The 18,276-nt window shown below is 38.9% G+C and overlaps 1 protein-coding gene across 4 annotated transcripts in view; it reads right to left on the reverse strand.

Annotated features, from left to right (window-relative positions):
• DYNC1I1 (dynein cytoplasmic 1 intermediate chain 1) overlaps window positions 1-18,276 on the reverse strand; it is a 243,295-nt gene that overhangs the window by 202,048 nt on the left and 22,971 nt on the right. For 2 of the 4 annotated variants that reach the window (XM_077809394.1, XM_077809393.1), the window contains exon 4: window positions 1,614-1,673. The exons of the other annotated variants lie outside the window; for them this stretch is intronic. In XM_077809394.1, coding sequence (XP_077665520.1) covers window positions 1,614-1,673 — 60 coding nt within the window. The remainder of the gene's footprint in view (window positions 1-1,613; window positions 1,674-18,276) is intronic. 4 annotated transcript variants of the gene reach the window in all.

Below are 18,276 nucleotides of genomic sequence, written 5' to 3' on the forward strand. Positions count from 1 at the left end.
TGCTATCTGATATTTTTATATTTTTTTCTTCTTCTTTTCCTGCTACGAATAGTCCAGTGCCTGACTAGATTACTGCTAATAGCTTTGCCAAGCACCAAGGAAAGTGAAATTGGCATGATCTTTATCATTTGCATTATGACCAACTGGATTCTGAATAGCAGCTGTGAAATTTACCAGAATCTTGTCAATTTCAATCCGCTGTCAATGTGCAAACTATGAGTAGCAGCATAATCACTAGAAATATCTACCTGTAGACTCATAAAAATAGTACTATATAAGTTCACATTTAAAAGATTAGCTTCTGAAACATCAGGGCTGGAAAATTTTATTTAAACAAAAGCTTAAACGTTGCACAACTTGATGGATTTCCTCTCAACAGGAAAAGTTTCCTTACCACCACTGCAAGAGGATTTTCAAGCCTATATTTTGTGGCATATTTTTCCCTCTCATTTTATTTCTTCATTCATGACTTAAACTCGTATTAACTCTCACAATATAAACAAAGAAAAACAATTTTCACACCTTGAGACGCATTGGCAGGAAATGATTGGGTAGCTTAGCCTCTGATTCTTGTGCTACAGTATTTCCCACACTGGCCAAACTATTTGTGATAGTTAACTTTTGTGATCACATGGATGATATCCAAATCAAGATCATCACCAAGCCATACTTTCACTTTGAACTTCAGTTCCATCTCCAGTGTGATGCAAACATTAGGGGAATCAGGAGATATTTGGAGTTTCATGTGTCATTGGCCAAAATTGATTTCTGCTGATTGGTCCATTATAAAAATACTTCAAAATATGGATTTCGCTATTGTACAACAATAATATGGATTTCACTATTGTACAGACACCTTTCATACTAAATAAATTTGACCCTTTTAAAAAATATATACCAGCCACTCAGTGGTAGTGGTTAGTTTCAGTTACTCAAAGCAGTTAACTTTTTCCACAAGCACATGGCAAAAGTACCCCAAGCTAGAAAAAGTATTAATTTCAGCCTAATTATAAGTAAACAAACCTTAACTGACATAGACTCAATTAAAAAGTAAAATGACTCTGGGGCTGTGAAAGTGATAGTTTTATTTGCTAAGGGTACAAATATAATTGTTCACATTATTAACTCTTAAGGAAGGAGAAGGTGTGATTATTATTGCATAAGGAAAACAACTTTAACTTTAACTATGGTAAAGATGGGGATAGGGGAGCATCCTGTGAGTAATTCAGTATGAAAAGTCAGAATTAACAAACACTAACTAGACATTGGTATAATTAACTGCATGTATTACATTTGCAATTAAAGTGCCACTATAATAACATTTCATCCATAATGAAATGGTAATGTTTGTTATTGTTCTCGGACAGCAGAAATTGCAGGTCATCTTTTTATAGGCTTTTTTTCCTGTTTCCTCATTAAAAAAATGTCTCTGCCAAAGCTTAATATCACTGGTGAAACTAACAAAAGAAAACTTAAATTATGGTACTTTAGATTCACCAAAACAATAATAAAAATAAATTAAACCCACACAAAAGCAGCTCAATTGGGAAGCATTTTCAACATAACTCTTGCAAAGAAATAATAAAACAAATAACAAAAGAGCTGACATATACCCAAGTTCAGAGTCAGACTGGAGCTGCAGCACTGAGGGGTCTGTGTCCCACTGCAGGGTCCTAAGGGAGTTATCAGCCGTGCAGCACAAAGGAAAAAAAGAACACAGAGAATTAACTGAAAGATGAAAAAAAGCTCATCTCATTGATTACATGCTGTATACAGTATATACACAGGACACAACTCAAAGTACAACTGAGAGCCACAATTAATGTCAAACAAGGTTTGATGCTAGACTACAAGAGCAGGTAATTTATTAAAATTACATGGAACTGGAGTACATTGTACTAGTAAACAAAGGAAAGAGACTTCAGTCTGAGGCTTTCTTTTCAAAATTTACATAATAAAAATGTGTAAATTGGATCTCTAAACAATGTACAGACTCACTAGTTGTTCCCTGTGTACTCACAATAAGCTGTAAGATTTACAGTAGGCATTTATTAGAGGTTACAATGATATGGGATGTATGACGTGATGTACTTGAACTCTCCCCATGAAACCTCACTGAATAATTTAGCCCTTAATATGCCTTCTGAAACTGACAATAAGCCATTATATACAAGTTAAAGTCTTTTTTGTGATGTCATGGATCACAAATTATAATGTTTAATATTTTGTGGGACAAGGTAAACAAACAAGTATTTTTTTCACCGTATAAGAATCCATCCTGACTTTTTAAAAAAAGTTATTTCAATATAATTACCTGCCACTGATTTTTCTGATTTTTTACGATGGAAGCACTGTGCTATCAAAGAATAGATGATCCAGCCATGCAGCCTTAGCTGAAGATTTCATAATGTAGCACAATGAAACTTTCCATCTGAGGAGGTCAGATCACTTTACAAGCCCTAGTAAGACTCTCTGAATTCTTATGAAGTGGTGTAATCCCCCAATTTATAAATGAAGGAATTGATACGCCAAGAGGTTCAGGCCAAAACGTTCAAAAGTGGCCACTCATTCCAGGTATCTTGATTTTTGGCTTCCCAATTGGAGACGCCTCTTAAAAACGCTGGCCCACGTAACTTGCCCGTCTGTGGCGGAGGCAGGCAGAGAACCCAAGTCTCCCTAACTCCCTTTCCTGTGATTTAAGCATTAGACTATCCATGGTCTTCATTAGCAGATGTTAAAACAAAGTGAAACAAGCCTCCTTCTCCTTCACAAAAACAACTAACTTATCTGATGTCACACATCATGACGGCCCCTAAATTGGTGAGCTCCCCACCTTTTTTGATCCAACCCTATTTATTTCAATCCAGATTTCAAAGGTGTACACAAAATATTTTTTTACCATGTTTACCCAGTGCAAATCATATAATCCAATGCAGATTTTTGCACAGTACCTACTACAAAATGGCAACCTCTGCTCATGTATAATCTGAAGAAACTGCCTCAATCCATACAAATGCTGCAACCTACTATACTTGATAAGCTCATCACTCTGATGCCAATGTCAACTCACTCTCTGGGGAGGTGAGCAAGGTCATGTGGCTGTACTCTGACATGTCAAAATGAAAAAGAATCAATCAATCTTATACCCATAAACATGTACAAACAATGAAGAATTAAAACAAGAAGATATATAGATTTGGTATGATGCAAGGGCATTCGCTCCCATTAGCTGTAATGGGAGATGTGCAACACAGAAAATGTTGTCCAGAGATTTTGTGATGTGTCTCAGAATTATTCTAGGAGACTTCTCTAGAGCAGGAGTCTATCTTGTCTGCCTAAGCTAGGATGTTGTAAAACAGGCAGAGAAGAATCAAGACATTAGTGAAGAGTGGAATTTGTCTCTGCAATGCAGGTAAAGAGTTGAATGTCTGATGGTAGGGAAAAATCTCAGTGCCTAATGCACTACAGAGATTGCTAAGAAACACAAACCATCTGTGTTAAAATGACCCCTGAAATGCTGCCAAGGGCAGTAACACATAGTGTGATTTCATGAGTAAGTGCCAATTTTTAATGTTATGGCTACCTTGGGGCCACTTATATTTGCACACCCATGTTTTCCAGACACTTAGGAAAAAGATATATGTAGCTTGTTTGAGTCAGATATTCCCTCTTTTCGCCATCTACTTTCAGACCTGTCAAATTTCCCAAGAGACAACCAATATTCCATTAGGGAGAATTCCATTACAGTGTGATTAAAATGAGAGCTTAGCAACAGAATGCTCAAGGACTATACTAGGTCTGTTCAAATTAACACCAGGTCAGAAGTAATTGTGAACTGTTACCATCTAATAGCCATTTGGTGTCTTGAAGGAAGTAAATTCTGAGCTCTCCATCCAGCTAGGAGCTGGACAGATGTCAAAATCACAAAAGACATGACCACAATTGATATTTATTGGTACAATAGTTGAAAGACCCAACAGAGTGATATCAGCTTTATTGTTATTACAATAGCATCTGCAGGCCACAATCAGAGAGCAGGGTCTCATTCCTTACATACAGTACAAACATAGTAAAGACAATTTCTGACATAAACAGTTTACAATCCAGGTTATGAACATGGAGACTCAACCCCCCAATCCTCTTAAATTTCAAGTTTCTCAGACCTCGAACTATGTCACTTTATGTGTATGGGGTACTATGGGACCCTGAACCTGATTTGGGGCCTCTAGACACTAATATAAATGTTTAAAAATAACATTCCACCCTTCTGAGACAAAGCCAGTGTTAGCAGTTTTGGGTGGGTATGGAAAACAATTTTTCAACCTCCACTCAAAAATGTAACAAACCTCCATTCACTGCGATCCTACCACAGTGCACAGAACTGACCACAAGGTTTGAGGGATGGTTAGTAAGATGATTCTTTGGGGCACCTCCAAACTTGAGTCTGCAGAAAGTGGGGCTTCAGGTCACTAATTTCCTGCTCCAGGACAAATAGAGCCTAAATTATTGTGCGTAAAAATTGTGTGTAAAAATTTTCTGTGCACAGGGCCAAAGACAGAACATTTTCCAAGGAACAATATTCCAAATAAGCCAGGGTCTAGAATTGTCCCTTGCTACTTCTTGGTACTTGGAGGAATCTCTGAGCATTCTCATGAGTATTAGCATTAAGCCTAATCTTCCTTGGACATCTGTAGGGTAGACCATGAGTGTCCTAAGAGCTCCATGAAAAATCAGTGGCAGCCTTTTAAATCTAGGGCTTGACTTACTTTTTCAGGGTTTTCTTCACAAAGAAAAGGACTAGAAATTATTTCTTCCCTAAATGCAAATTGAAATTAGCCTCAATACTTGTATATGCCCAAAACTGGGGGAAGGGAAAGGACATTGGAGCCTGTAAAATCTGCACTGAGACCAGTTTTGTGCCTAGAAGTGCTGTTTGCAGGTCAGCATGCATCCATTGGAGCAACGCAGGGAGTTAACAGTGCTGCTACCACACTGGACCTATTCTGAGGACATAACCCACTAAAGTCCAATGAGAAACTTTCTAACGATTCTAATGGCGTTTGGATCAGATCCATGACATTTCCACTTTCAAGGCACTTTTCACCAAGTTCAGTCACAAAAAAACATTTAAATGGAAAAAAAATGAAGTCTCAATTCATATTTTCACTGTATTTACATTAAAAATAGCCAACATGAGTGGAGTGCAACTGAAATCAGAACAAGGCCCACAACATATATTCTCCTTAAGAGTATTGAAAGTCTGAAACTATAAAATGGAGAGGTCATTTTTTGCAGAATTATTTTAATACTGATGTATTTGTCCGGCAATATTTGGTTTCAGAATCATTCTACTCTTCTACAGTGTACATATCTTAGAAGATACAAAAAGCGTGTGGCCAAGGAGTGGTCATTTGACCCCATCATCCAACTTCACCACAAACAATTGGGAAGTTAAGCAGTAACTTACCCATTTTAGCCTGGTATATGAAACACCCCTGCAAGGGAACATTCCAGGGGATATAAGTTATTGGGCTCAGTACAAGAGTAACCAGATGAAGTTCTATGGCCTGTGTTATATGGGAGATCTGACTAGATGATCTAATTGTCACTTTTGGCCTTAAAATCTACAAAAATAGATTGCCAGAAACCCAGTGTCTGAGAGATGGAGGAGAGTGGGTGAAGTGGGAGCTGGTATGGAAATATGGGGCTTCCTTGCAGATGCCCTTGCTTTCATTGGTCGCCTGAGATCCATTAGTTTTGAGCCTTGAATACCTTGTTTCTTCTGTGGGTGAATCAAACACACACACACAAAATGTGGTATTTATAGGAAACTCCACAAATGAGGGCTCAGTGAGTTACAGTTCGAGAGAGCAGCTCAGAACTGAGCCAGATCAGGCCATTCCCATCACTCAGAAAGTACAGACATTATTTTAGTCAGACTGCACTACATTGTTTCAAAGCAGTTGGTTGCATAAGTCTCCCACTCAGTGACAAACAATAGCCCCGCTATCAATCTTCCTGTGACATGTTTGCTGAGCAATTTCTGCCCTTGGTTGTTTGTAGGCTAAAAAACAGTGTAGCCATTATCAAATATTTGTTTGATATTGAATTGTTCTTCAGCTTTCCTTGAACAAGAAGCTGCATGTAAGGAATGAGGCTTTTTAGATCATGGCTGCAACTTAATAGGAAAGGTACAAGTGCGGGTCCAAGTTGGGTTATGCCCAACTAAACTGAACCATTTTCATACTCTTCCAACAGAATTCCACATTTTCATATTCTGCATTTACCTAATAATATGAACCCAATTACTACTCTACATGCATCATGTCTATCTGTCATGAGTGAAATTCAGGACTGCGCATTTAGGGTACGTCTACAGTGAAATTAGACACCCTTGGCTGGCTCATGCCAGCTGACTTGGGCTCGGGCAAAGGGGCTGTTTAACTGCAGTGTAGACTGTCAGGCTTAGTCTGCAGCCAGAGCTGTGGGACTTTCTCACCTCACAGGGTCCTAGAGCCCAGGCTCCTGCCTGAACATCTACACGACAATTAAACAGCCCTTAGCCCAAACCCTGTGATCCAAGTCAACTAGCATGGGCCAGCTGTGGGTTTTTCATTGCAGTGTAGACATACCCTTAGATGTTGACATTCCTTCACCAGTTAGTAGAAAAAAGACATCACTGATCCTTCAACTAGTCTCCATTCTCTCCCACACCAGAATAACCTGCAAAAAGACTACAGAGAAGAAGAGAACAAGATCAGAAAGTCAGTGTGGTCTAGTTGTCTATGATATTTTTCTGCTTCTTGACATTACTAGTAATCTGGCCCTGGCATTTGGCACTCCCTAATTCAGAGCAGGGATTTAGGAAGACTAGGAGAGACAATTGCACAAGTCACAATGCGACATGAGAGAGGTCTGAGCAAAGGAATACCCAATTTTGTATTGCTACTACAAAAAAAAAAAAAAGATCGACCCCATTGTGCTACCATGTATTATTGAACCACACCTCCAGAAGCTCTTATTCCAATCATATAATCTTAGTGATTTTTATGTTGATTACATGGTTACTTGATTTCTTTGTTATATTTTGTTATTACTCTGGTGATAAACTATTTGCTTTCCCAGATATTCCCAGGTCCAAATCTGAAATATTTTAGAAAGCTCCACCAATGAAAATACAGTATTTAAACACTGAAGGTCTGGTCCAAAGCCCACTGGATTCAGTGGCAATCTCTCAGCTGACTTCAATAAGCTTTGGATCAGGCTTTGACAAGAGTATAAGAGGAAAATCTCCAAAGTCAGTGATATTAAAGATCCTACTAAAGTTTAAATCCACAGGATAAAAGTGAAATATATAAGCGCCAAATATCACTGACACAATCAGATCAAATATCAGGCCCAACACTTAATCCTCTGTACAACATGGTGCAAGCATTATTGCATTTGTCCCTCCCTGAAGCTGAAACCAGGTTGTTACTTCAATTGCTGATACTGCAGAATGTTTATTCTGCACAGCTTCTCTTCTTCTCCCAAGTCACTAGCCTGAAAATCAGTGCTTTCAGATTGGCTACACTTTGAAACAATGGAAAAGCTAGCCTTCCAAAGGGGCCTCTGCTTGGGCAGACGATCACACCACAGCATTGCAAATTGGGCCTTGGGAGCAGGACAGGAGGAAAGCACACTCTCTGGTCTGTCATTTCCTGTCATCAAGAGCTGCTTTGCTTTCCTAGTAAATGGAAAAACTACGGACAGTTCAGTGACTCCAAAGGGAACAGCTGAACTGCAATATTCATATGTTTCATTAATGACATTCCCAGCAAAAGTAACATGTTCTGTCCTAAAATGGTCTCTCAAGAGTGGAAATATTACTACCACCTAATCCTCACTTATTATGGAGGACCTGGTCATGACTCCATCGGTAAGGCTGCAATGAGTTTTTCCATAGATCTGAGGCATATCCCATAATGCTTAACATGGCAATTTGCTAATTTCAAACACAAGAGACAGGATATGGAGGAGGGCAGCATGTGTGGCAGACTAAGCACTGAGGCACCTGGGCCCACTAGAGTCTAAAGTGGCTTTAAAATAAAAGGAAAAGTGGCTATCCTCATTTCCCTTGTCCCAGTAGCTGGTAGCAGTGGGTAGACCCAACAAAATGCCAAGGCCAAATCTTGAGGCACCTCTTCCCTCCTGTCTCTGGAGCCCCATATATTCCCAATCCAGTGTTCATATCTCATGCTCTCCCTCTGATCTCCCTGTTGGCCTTTCTTAAGAGCCAACAAATATTGGATTTGCCATGACAGCTAATTGCTGGAATACATGGGGAGCCTGTAGTTATTGTTTTTCATTGTGAATGGAGCAGGCAAAAAGATCAATCAATAAGAAAAACATTGCACAGAACACCACAGTTTGATTTGGGTCAAAATTTCCACAAGGCTCAGACCAATAAGTACTTTAAAGTATGGTGCATCTGCAAATTAAAGGAATACATTGAAAAACAGATGACATCAAACTCATCTATTTAAAAAATAATTTATGTAAGAATAAGCTTACTGTGAAACGTATTTTAAAAGACACCAGGAATACAGACTACTTTTAAAGTATGTGATTGAATGTACTTTTTCATTATGAAAGTAAACATTGCTGCCTATCTTCTTCTCCTTTGACTTTTTGCACACTCAGTAATACCATTTGCTATGTGGTTAAATCTTATTTAGATTTGAAAGCTCTCCAGATTTTAATGAAAAAGATGAATTTATAGTTGAGCCAATCGTTGATTTAGCTACAGAAATCTTCTTTGATGGAGTTCTGGAGGTGTAAAAATAGCTTTGTTCTTTGTATGTCCCATAATTTCTCTAAAGCTTCTATTTGAAATTTCTTATTGATCAACACTATAATAGAAAGGTGTTACTGAGAAATGGTATTCCAGATGGTTGATACATATTTTTTCTTACTCCTGTTCATTCTGTTAACTGCGGTGTACTATCATTTGGGGATTTTTATAACTTTGTTTTTCTTGGCAATGATCCTTTTTTATTTACTTTCACAATTTAAAAAGTTAACACATCTATTAAAAACAACTAATCTATGAAGGAACAGAAGAGCAAAAACTGTTTACAGCAATGGAAAAGTACAGTTTGCCTCAATGGCTGCTCTGCCTTTAAATCATCACCTTCACACAGTATGCGCTCTGTTTTGGAGACCAGTTGCACTTTGCCAGTCTTACCTAAGGGAAAATGCTTTCCTTGTGCTACTTGTTCTGAAGCAGAAAAACTCCGAAAAGATGGTCATCAGTATTTTGGGAGGGTCTGTTTTACTAAACAAGTGATTTACTTACAATATTAGTTCAAGCAGAATGCTCATACATCACTAAGAGTGTTCGTACATAGAGTATGTATGATTACAATGCGATAAAATGCCATGATGTATTAAGTGAACGGGGGATTTGGCAAGGGTGTTGGAGTACAGTCATGCACTTTGGCTTATAATTACACTTCCAAACAGATGGACGCCCTGACTTCCAATCTCAACCAATGAAAAGAGTGACAGGGACCTCCCTAAGAGAGAAGCACTATCTCTTGGCAGCCTGGCAGCCTTTAGCAATAGTAATGGCTCTAAACAAGAGAGTGTGTGTGCTAAAAAAAATATGTTTTTAAAAGGGACTATTTACAAAGAAGATGGAGATTTATAATATTTCTGGAGATTTATAATATTTCTGCATCCTGGTTAAATCGCAGATAAAATGTGGGGCTACATTTAAACTGGCTTTGAAGCCCATTTTGAATTCAGACTAGAACGAAACCATTTTAAACATGGTTTAAAGAAAGAAGGTAGATAGAGTGGGCTAAATTCCTTGCTGACTTATGTCCCTTGGAGAAATATTAATGTAAAGCAGCAATTAAATTGGCCCAATCTGTTTAATTATGTCACACAAGTTATCATTGATCTAATTTATATCCTACTGCTACCCAAAATTCTGGCCTTGACATTTATGTTAATTTATCAGCAGGGTTACTGTCAACAGCATGCTGCATCTGCTAGCACGGAAGGTCAAACAGTTAGCAGCTTTTGCTGAGCCCACAAATCTACAAAGACTTACTGTAAGTGTCACAAACTGTAGACTGTCACTTTGAAACTGGATTAATAAAAAGCATGTGTACGAGGGAGACAGGATTACATGATGCCGATCTGTAGAGAAGCCATTGGTTTGTTTGCTCCTTTAGCTCAGGAATCTGTAATGCCGCTTGAACACTTTCCCTTCAGATACGTATCAACTCTTCAATCTTATTTTTATGTTTAAACCCCAAGAATAAGCTGGGTAAGAAAAGAAAGCTTAGAATATTTTAAACACTGTATTTTTCATGTCTATGCCAAAATATCTCAGAAAGCTAATATGTCCTTGTCTCCTTGATTGTAAAGGAATTGCAGGGGCCAGGCTGAAAGCCCACTGAATTAATGGGATTCTTTTCATTAACTTTAATGGGCTTTGGATAAGGTCCCATAAAAATGCATCATTGGCCTTTTACCAGACATCAGGAGCCACAGAAGGGAAAGAACACTACAGCCCTTCAGGGGAATCAAACAGATAACATGCAGGTTGGTGCCTTCATCATCATCGGACACTGCTGAACTGAAGAAGATGGAAGACTTCAGAAATGGAAGAATTTCAGCAATTTACAGAACTGTGGGCTACAAGGCTGTGTGGCTTGATGGTTGCTCTTGAGAATCAGTGGTTTTCTTCAAAATCACCATTCTGTAATCTCTTGCCTTAAAAATAATGTTCCTTTTTGTCATCCTCAGAATCTACCAACAGACACGGCATCATAGACATTGTACGAAAGGGACTATTTGTGTGAATAAGATAAGTAGGAGCTAGAGTGAGATTTTACCATACTAAACATGAAATTAACATTGAGGGATCCTGTTTTCCTTGTGCTTCAGAAAAGAAGGACTAGTCTACGTGCAGAGGTTGCACCAGTTTAACTCAGGATGTGTTAAACTGCGGTGAAATTTTGTGTGAGGACACCTTTCCATTCTGCTAAAACCTGACTTGCCCCTGTTAAACAAGTGAAAGGATTTACTTTAAGACTAAAGTGATTTATTGCTGTGGTTTCACAATTAATAATATAATTTTGTATTATCTTTGTTGTGTAGCTACTAATTTAACTTGTTTTGAAAAAAAATGGAAATTTTAGGTCTGAAGTCAAGATGGGAGCTTTCCACAGCCCTTCCTTTGAATGGTTAGTTTTAGGCTTATAACCTTCAGTGCTAGCAGATGCCCAAATAACCATGGTGACAAAACCACCCATTTTCACCTACAACTACACCAGAAGAGTACGCCCCATCCTTTCAGATGCAGACCTGCCTATGGTGATCCATGCATTCATGGCCTTCACACATGATTTCTGCAATCATATCTAGGAATAAAGCCACAAAGCCAGCACAAAATGTTAGAAGCGCCTTTCATCCTGGTCTCAGGTGTCTTACTTGGGAAGTCTACCACTTTATCCACTATAAATTGCTTTAATACAAACAATGCTAACTTTTAGTCAGCTTTTTAATCTCTCTTTCCACTAACATCTATTGCAGATCTTTAGCAAAGCCAAAACATACAAAGTTCTACATCTCTAATACCTGGAATTACGAGGCTCAAACATATATTTTCTTAGACACTTGCAAACTAGAATTGATTTTTTTAAATCCTCCAGTCATCCTTCTGACACAGTTAAAGCTAGAAAAAGAGGTGTCTGATCATGAACCATGTTCCCAATGTTGTTCTAAACTAAACCACTAAAAATCCTAGCTGAGGATTCCTTCTAGGTAGGACTTTGAGTTTAGGCAAGTTGACTCCAGGCATGCTAATCATCCAAATTATTTGTGAAGGCTATTGAGCCAGGATTTTTTTCTCTTTCAGAAGACTAGAGAGAGTCTGGAAGTAAGACAGAATTACCCCTAAATCAATTTGAATAGTTAGAGATAACCACGAGTCTAATATAACTAATATGTAACTCAGAAAAATTATCTGTTTTTCTTGCTAAACTTAAGTTTAGCAGTGTAATAAGTGTAGATGGGTTTACTGAATGCAGCTGGAGCTCATGTTTCTAAGACATTTTATAAAGCATTCCTTTGGGAATGGCAACCTCCCTGCCTCCTCCAATTTATAGCATGGAGAAACTTGCTAATGAGAAAAATAATCAAAGATCCAGAGGACTGAACTGCATATATGAAAGTCCTTAATGATGCCACAAGCTCACACACTAAAGGCTTGCAACTGATTCTAATTAATATAGACCATTCTGACTTTATAACAGGCAGGCACTGAAAATATTCCTCACTTTCTAGGTCAGATGAACAGAGACTTAAAAGCAACTGCCTCATATTGTCCCTAAGGTGTCTTCTTATATTTATAGGATAGCAAAATGTTGGCATAGAGAATCTTTGGAACTTTAGAGCTTTATACATATCTAACGTATGTACATGCTTTGAATATAGAGGATCAGATTGCGTCTGTCCCTGGGCAGGCACTAATGGAGGCAAAAGATTGCAAGAAACCTCCTCACTCCAGTTCTCTTATGCGCCTGTAGAGGATGCAGCCATAATGTGACTAGGCAGCTCAGGCACTATGTGAGGCTAGTGTCAGCCTTAGCCCTAGCTGAATGGGATGAAGGTGAGCCTAAGGCTCCGTTGTCATTTAGACAAGCTGGGCACAGGAAGTAGGTCAGACATTTCATGTTGCTTCCATTTAAAGGGTAGCAAAGGTCCTGCTGTAACACGGTACCCCAGAATTCCCAGAGAAAGTCAGCTGAGTAAGCCGGAATTCTTCCGTTGGCATTAGCTGTAGTGCAGCTCCCTCTGCACAGCTCATGACAGCACCTTGAAGCGCAATCTATCCCATTACAGTGAACTGAAGATTAGACCCGCGTGCCAAGAGACAACGTCATGGTAACTATGGGAGGAAATGTAATAAAAGATGTGTGGTACTCTCTTGTCATGCAATGGTAATCTTCCTTATCTCGTATATTCTAGGAGATGCAACTGAGTATGGTAGCTCATTTATTAATTTCCCTAGTGCTATATTTCAAATGTTCACCTATTTCTAATCTCAGCTGCCCCAGTTGTGGTATACAGCTGGAAATTCCCACTGCTTTTAGAACTACATTGTCACACACTTTCAGAAACTTCGTATAGGGTATTTTAGCATCTGACATTGGATTGTTTTATAGGGAGAGACTGTATGTTTCTATTCAGATGATGCCCATCTCATATAATAAGACAGACTTATATGTTGTTTCTACCATATATGCATACAACTGCACTCTCACCAATTCTTCACGCTGTCCTTATCACGTTTTCCAGTGGACAAAAGTAATTAACAATTTATTTATTAGAATAAAATCTTTTACCTCCAGCACCTAATGTACTGTGTATGGCTAACTGAGCCTGCATACTGCATTTCTCTTCTGTCATTTACATCCTAAATTTAATGAATGATTATCCCTCCTGAGGAGTGTGCAATTTGATTTCTGACATTCACATTTCAGAGTAATAATACAGATAAGTGGAAGTTTCTTTTAATGACCTAGGTGGAAGGAGAGATTATTTTCTGGAATCCTTTCCCAACTTCTTATGTCCAATTTATTTTCCTTCCAATGGATCCTGAGTTTTCACTATGATCTGGATATCATTTTAAATTTATTCCTTATTGGCTTAGCAAGCTGAACTGTGTGCAAGTTGGTAACTAAAGCAGCTCTTTAAAAGTGATTAAAAAAAACCAACTTTTTACACAATCAAGAAAAATCTCCTGTCAGCGAAAACTACTACTGCTGCTCCCAGGGAATAACACCACGTCTGCTTTTTATACTAACACTTTAAGAAGACCCTATAATTTGTGAAACCAGTAATACAATTAAATGCTGGCAACCTGAAAACCTAAGCAATAGCACAACATCATCACTGTGCAGAACCTGTCAAATATATTAACTTAATGATAGGGTAACTGAGCCCTACTGAATTGTAGTGGCTTTAGTAGATTAGAAATTTTGCTTTATTACTTTCTTCTGAAAGACCTTTGCTGTATCCAAAGAAGAGAGATGAGAGAGGACATACACTGCCCTGAATCACATCTGTTTACCAAAATAAACATTCTCCTAGTCCTTATATTACTAAAACAGATTGGGATCTGGCCTCTTCCTTTTCTTCTTGACTCACATCTAGCTCCAGTGACACAGACCCTCATAAAGGAGTGTGACATCCTAATACTCAGTTTAACTAGTCAAATTGTGCTGTTCCACTCTACTAGATAAGGAACTGATTAAAAATAAAGCATTGTAAACGGGTCAGCAATGTGTCCGTACACGGACACAGGTGTCCGTGGTAAAAATTCTGAGGTTCGTGGTAATTTTTCAAAAAAACTGAATGACTGAATGACATAAACCCCTCCAATGTCCGTCACTAAGTACGGTAATTTTGCCAAATGTCAGTCGGGTAACATGGTCGTGCTGACTCCTGATAGCAAATAAAAGCTGAGTCACCAAGACTGCAAGCTACAGTGGTTTCATGCAAAGTGCATGAAAAGAACACAGCATAGGAGCTTGGTGGATGAGAAGACTACAGACACTGGAAAAGGGAGAGATCATCAAAGAAAATCTTACTTATTATAATGATTAGGCGCTAAGAACATCTGCCATCATTTAACACCCCTTTCTGACATAACTGGTGATCAGAGAAATTAAAAATAAAAGCTACAAAAGAGTTATTACAAAAGCATCTGAAAACTTGTCTTCTTTTAGCTACACTCTATAACTCCTCAGGCAGCTGAATGCTCTAGATGGGCATCTGTCCCACCCAGGCCATCACAGCAGCAAGAGACCTCAGTGTATGATCTTAAGACATGAAGCAATGCAAAGTGTAGTTAACCTGAGGGTGGAGGCACTGTATTCAAAAGCAAAACAATATTAGGAGGAAAATGGAATCATAGCAGCTACTAATTGAATCCATTTGAGACAAACTGATGGTGAAACTCACAATCCGGGGCGGGCTGGGGGGAGAGGAAGGGGGGGGGTACGGAGACTTTAATGGTTCAAGGGACCAGGGCTGTATGACAATTCAGAGGGGCACAGGGGAAAAAGTTTGGACCTGTTAGAAAACAATTCCCATGCTCTTACATGGGCCTAGATCTGAAGGAAGAGCCGATCTAAAGTGAAAACTACTACCATATTCCATAAAACACAATCTGGAGGTCACAGTAACTGCTCTGCCAATACTACAATGGGCAGAAAAGTATACAAACAATCAGACAATGAGGTGCTATTGTAACTAAAAGATACAAATAGGGTTGCCAACTTTCTACCTGCACAAAACCGAACTCCATTGCCCCCACCCCCAGCGGCTCAAGCTGGGGGTGCGGGCTCTGTGCTGGGGCTGAGGTGTTTGGAGTGCAGGAAGGTGCTCTGGGCTGGGATCAAGGGTTTGAAGGGTGGGAGGGGGAGATCAGGGCTGGGGCATGGGTTGAGGCACAGGAGGGCATGGGAGGGGGTCAGGGCAGCACTTACCTCAAGCAGCTCCTGGAAGCAGCAGCATGTTCCCCCTCTGGCTCCTATGTGGAGGTGCAGCCAGGCGGCTCTGCATGCTGCCCCGTCTGCAGGCGCCACCCCTGCAGCTTCCATTGACCGTGGTTCCTGGCCAGTGGGAGCTGCAGAGCTGGCGCTTGTGGCAGGGGCAGCATGTGGAGCCCCTGGCTATTCCTACCGTATAGAAGCCAGAGGGGGGACATGCCACTGCTTCCAGGAGCTGCATGAAGCCAGGGCAGGCAGAAAGCCTGCTTTATCCCCACTGCGCCGCCGACCAGACTTTTAATGGCCCAGTCAGTAGTGCTGACCGGAGCCACCAGGGTCCTTTTTTGACCAGGCATTCTGGTTGAAAACCAGACATCTGACAACCCTAGATGCAAATAGCTGTGGTTCCCTCCGCCTCCAAATTCAAGTTCAGTAACTCAGAGAGGAACCACACAGCATCGAAAGAGAACATGTGATGCAGTTGCAAAAAAAAGATTAATATTCTGGAGTATTATGTAAGACACTGAAGGTAATTGTCCATCTCTATTTGCCACTGGTGAGGCCTCAACTGGAGTAGTGTGTCCTGTTTTGAGTGCCACACTTTAGGAAAGATGTGGACAAACTGGAGAGAATCCAGAGGAGAGTAATAAAAGGTTTAGAAAACCTGACCTCTGAGGAAAGATTAAAAAAAATGGGTATGTTTAGTTTTTAGAACAGGAGACTTAAGGGAGACCCAATAATAGCCTTTAGTTAAAGAGGATGGTGATTAGTTGTTCTCTATGTCCACTGAAGGTAGGACAAAAAGTAATCATCTTAATTTGTAGCAATTAAGATTTTGGTTAGCTGTTAGCAAAAACTTTCCAACTCTAAAGATACTTAAGAACGGGGATAGATTATTGAGGGAGATAGCAGAATCCCCATCATTGGGAGATTTTTAAAAATAGGTTAGATAAACACCTATCAGAAATGGTGCAGGTATATTTGGTCCTTCCTCAGTGCAGCGAGATGGACTAGAATGATGACCCCTCAAGATCAATTCCAGCCCTACATTTCTATGGTTCTAGGTAGGGCTGTCAAGCGATTAAAAAAATTAATCACAATTAATCGCACTGTTAAACAAAAATAGAATACCACTTATTCAAATATTTTGGATGTTTTCTACATTTTAAAATATATTGATTTCAATTACAATACAGAATACAAAGTGTACAGTGCTCACTTTATATTTATTTTTTATTACAAGTATTTGCACTATAAAAAACAAAAGAAATAGTATTTTTCAATTCACGTAATACAAGTACTGAAGTGCAACCTCTTTATCATGAAAGTTGAACTTACAAATGTAGAATTATATACAAAAAAACTGCATTCAAAAATAAAACAATGTAAAATTTTAGACCCTGCAAGTCCACTCAGTCCTACTTCTTGTTCAGCCAATCGCTCAGACAAACAAGTTTATTTACATTTGCAGAAGATAATGCTGCTTGCTTCTTATTTACAATGTCACCTGAAAATGAGAACAGGCGTTCTCATGGCACTGTTGTAGCTGGCGTCACAAGATATTTATGATATTTAGCCAGATGCACTAAAGATTCATATGTCCTTTCATGCTTCAACCACCATTCCAGAGGACATGTGCCTATGCTGATGACAGGTTGTGCTTGATAACAATCCAAAGCAGTGAGGACCGACACATGTTCATTTTCATTATCTGAGTCAGATGCCACCAGCAGAAGGTTGATTTTCTTTTTTGGTGGTTTGGGTGATGTAGTTTCTGCATCGGAATGTTGCTCTTTTAAGACTTCTGAAAGCATGCTCCACACCTCGTCCCTCTCAAATTTTGGAAGGCACCTCAGATTCTTAAAGCTGGGGTCGAGTGCTGTAGCTATCTTTAGAAATCTCACATTGGTACCTTCTTTGTGTTTTGTCAAATCTGCAGTGCAAGTGTTCTTAAATGAACAACATGTGCTGGGTCATCATCTGAGACTGATATTATATGAAATATATGGCAGAATGTGGGTAAAACAGAGCAGGAGACATACAATTCTCCCCCAAGAGTTCAGTCAGAAATTTAATTTAATGCATTATTTTCTTAATGAGCATCATCAGCGTGGAAGCATGTCCTCTGGAATGGTGGCCGAAGCATGAAGGGGCAAACAAATGTTTAACATGTCTGACACGTAAATACCTTGCAATGCCAGCTACAAAAGTGCCATGCAGATGCCTGTTCTCACTTTCTGATGACTTTGTAAATAAGAAGAGGACAGCATTATCTCCTGTAAATGTAAACAAACTTGTTTGTCTTAGCGATTGGCTGAACAAGAAGTAGTACTGCGTGGACTTGTAGGCTCTGAAGTTTTACATTGTTTTGTTTTTGAGTGCAGTTATGTAATAAAAAAATCTACATTTGTACATTGCACTTTCACAACAAAGAGATTGCATTATGGTACTTGTATGAGGTGAACTGAAAAATGCTATTTCTTTTGTTTATCATTTTTAGAGTGCAAATATTTGTAATAAAAAATAATATACACTTTATTTTAAGTACAACACAGAATACAATAATATATGAAAATGTAGAAAAACATCCAAAATATTTAATAAATTTCAATTGGTATTGTATTGTTTAACAGTGTGATTAAAACTGCGATTAATCGCAATTAATTTTTTTAATCACGATTAATTTTTTTCAATTAATTGCTTGAGTTAACTGCGATTAATC

The sequence above is a fragment of the Eretmochelys imbricata genome, chromosome 2 (genome assembly GCF_965152235.1).
Source record: "Eretmochelys imbricata isolate rEreImb1 chromosome 2, rEreImb1.hap1, whole genome shotgun sequence".
Lineage (NCBI taxonomy): Eukaryota > Metazoa > Chordata > Testudines > Cheloniidae > Eretmochelys > Eretmochelys imbricata.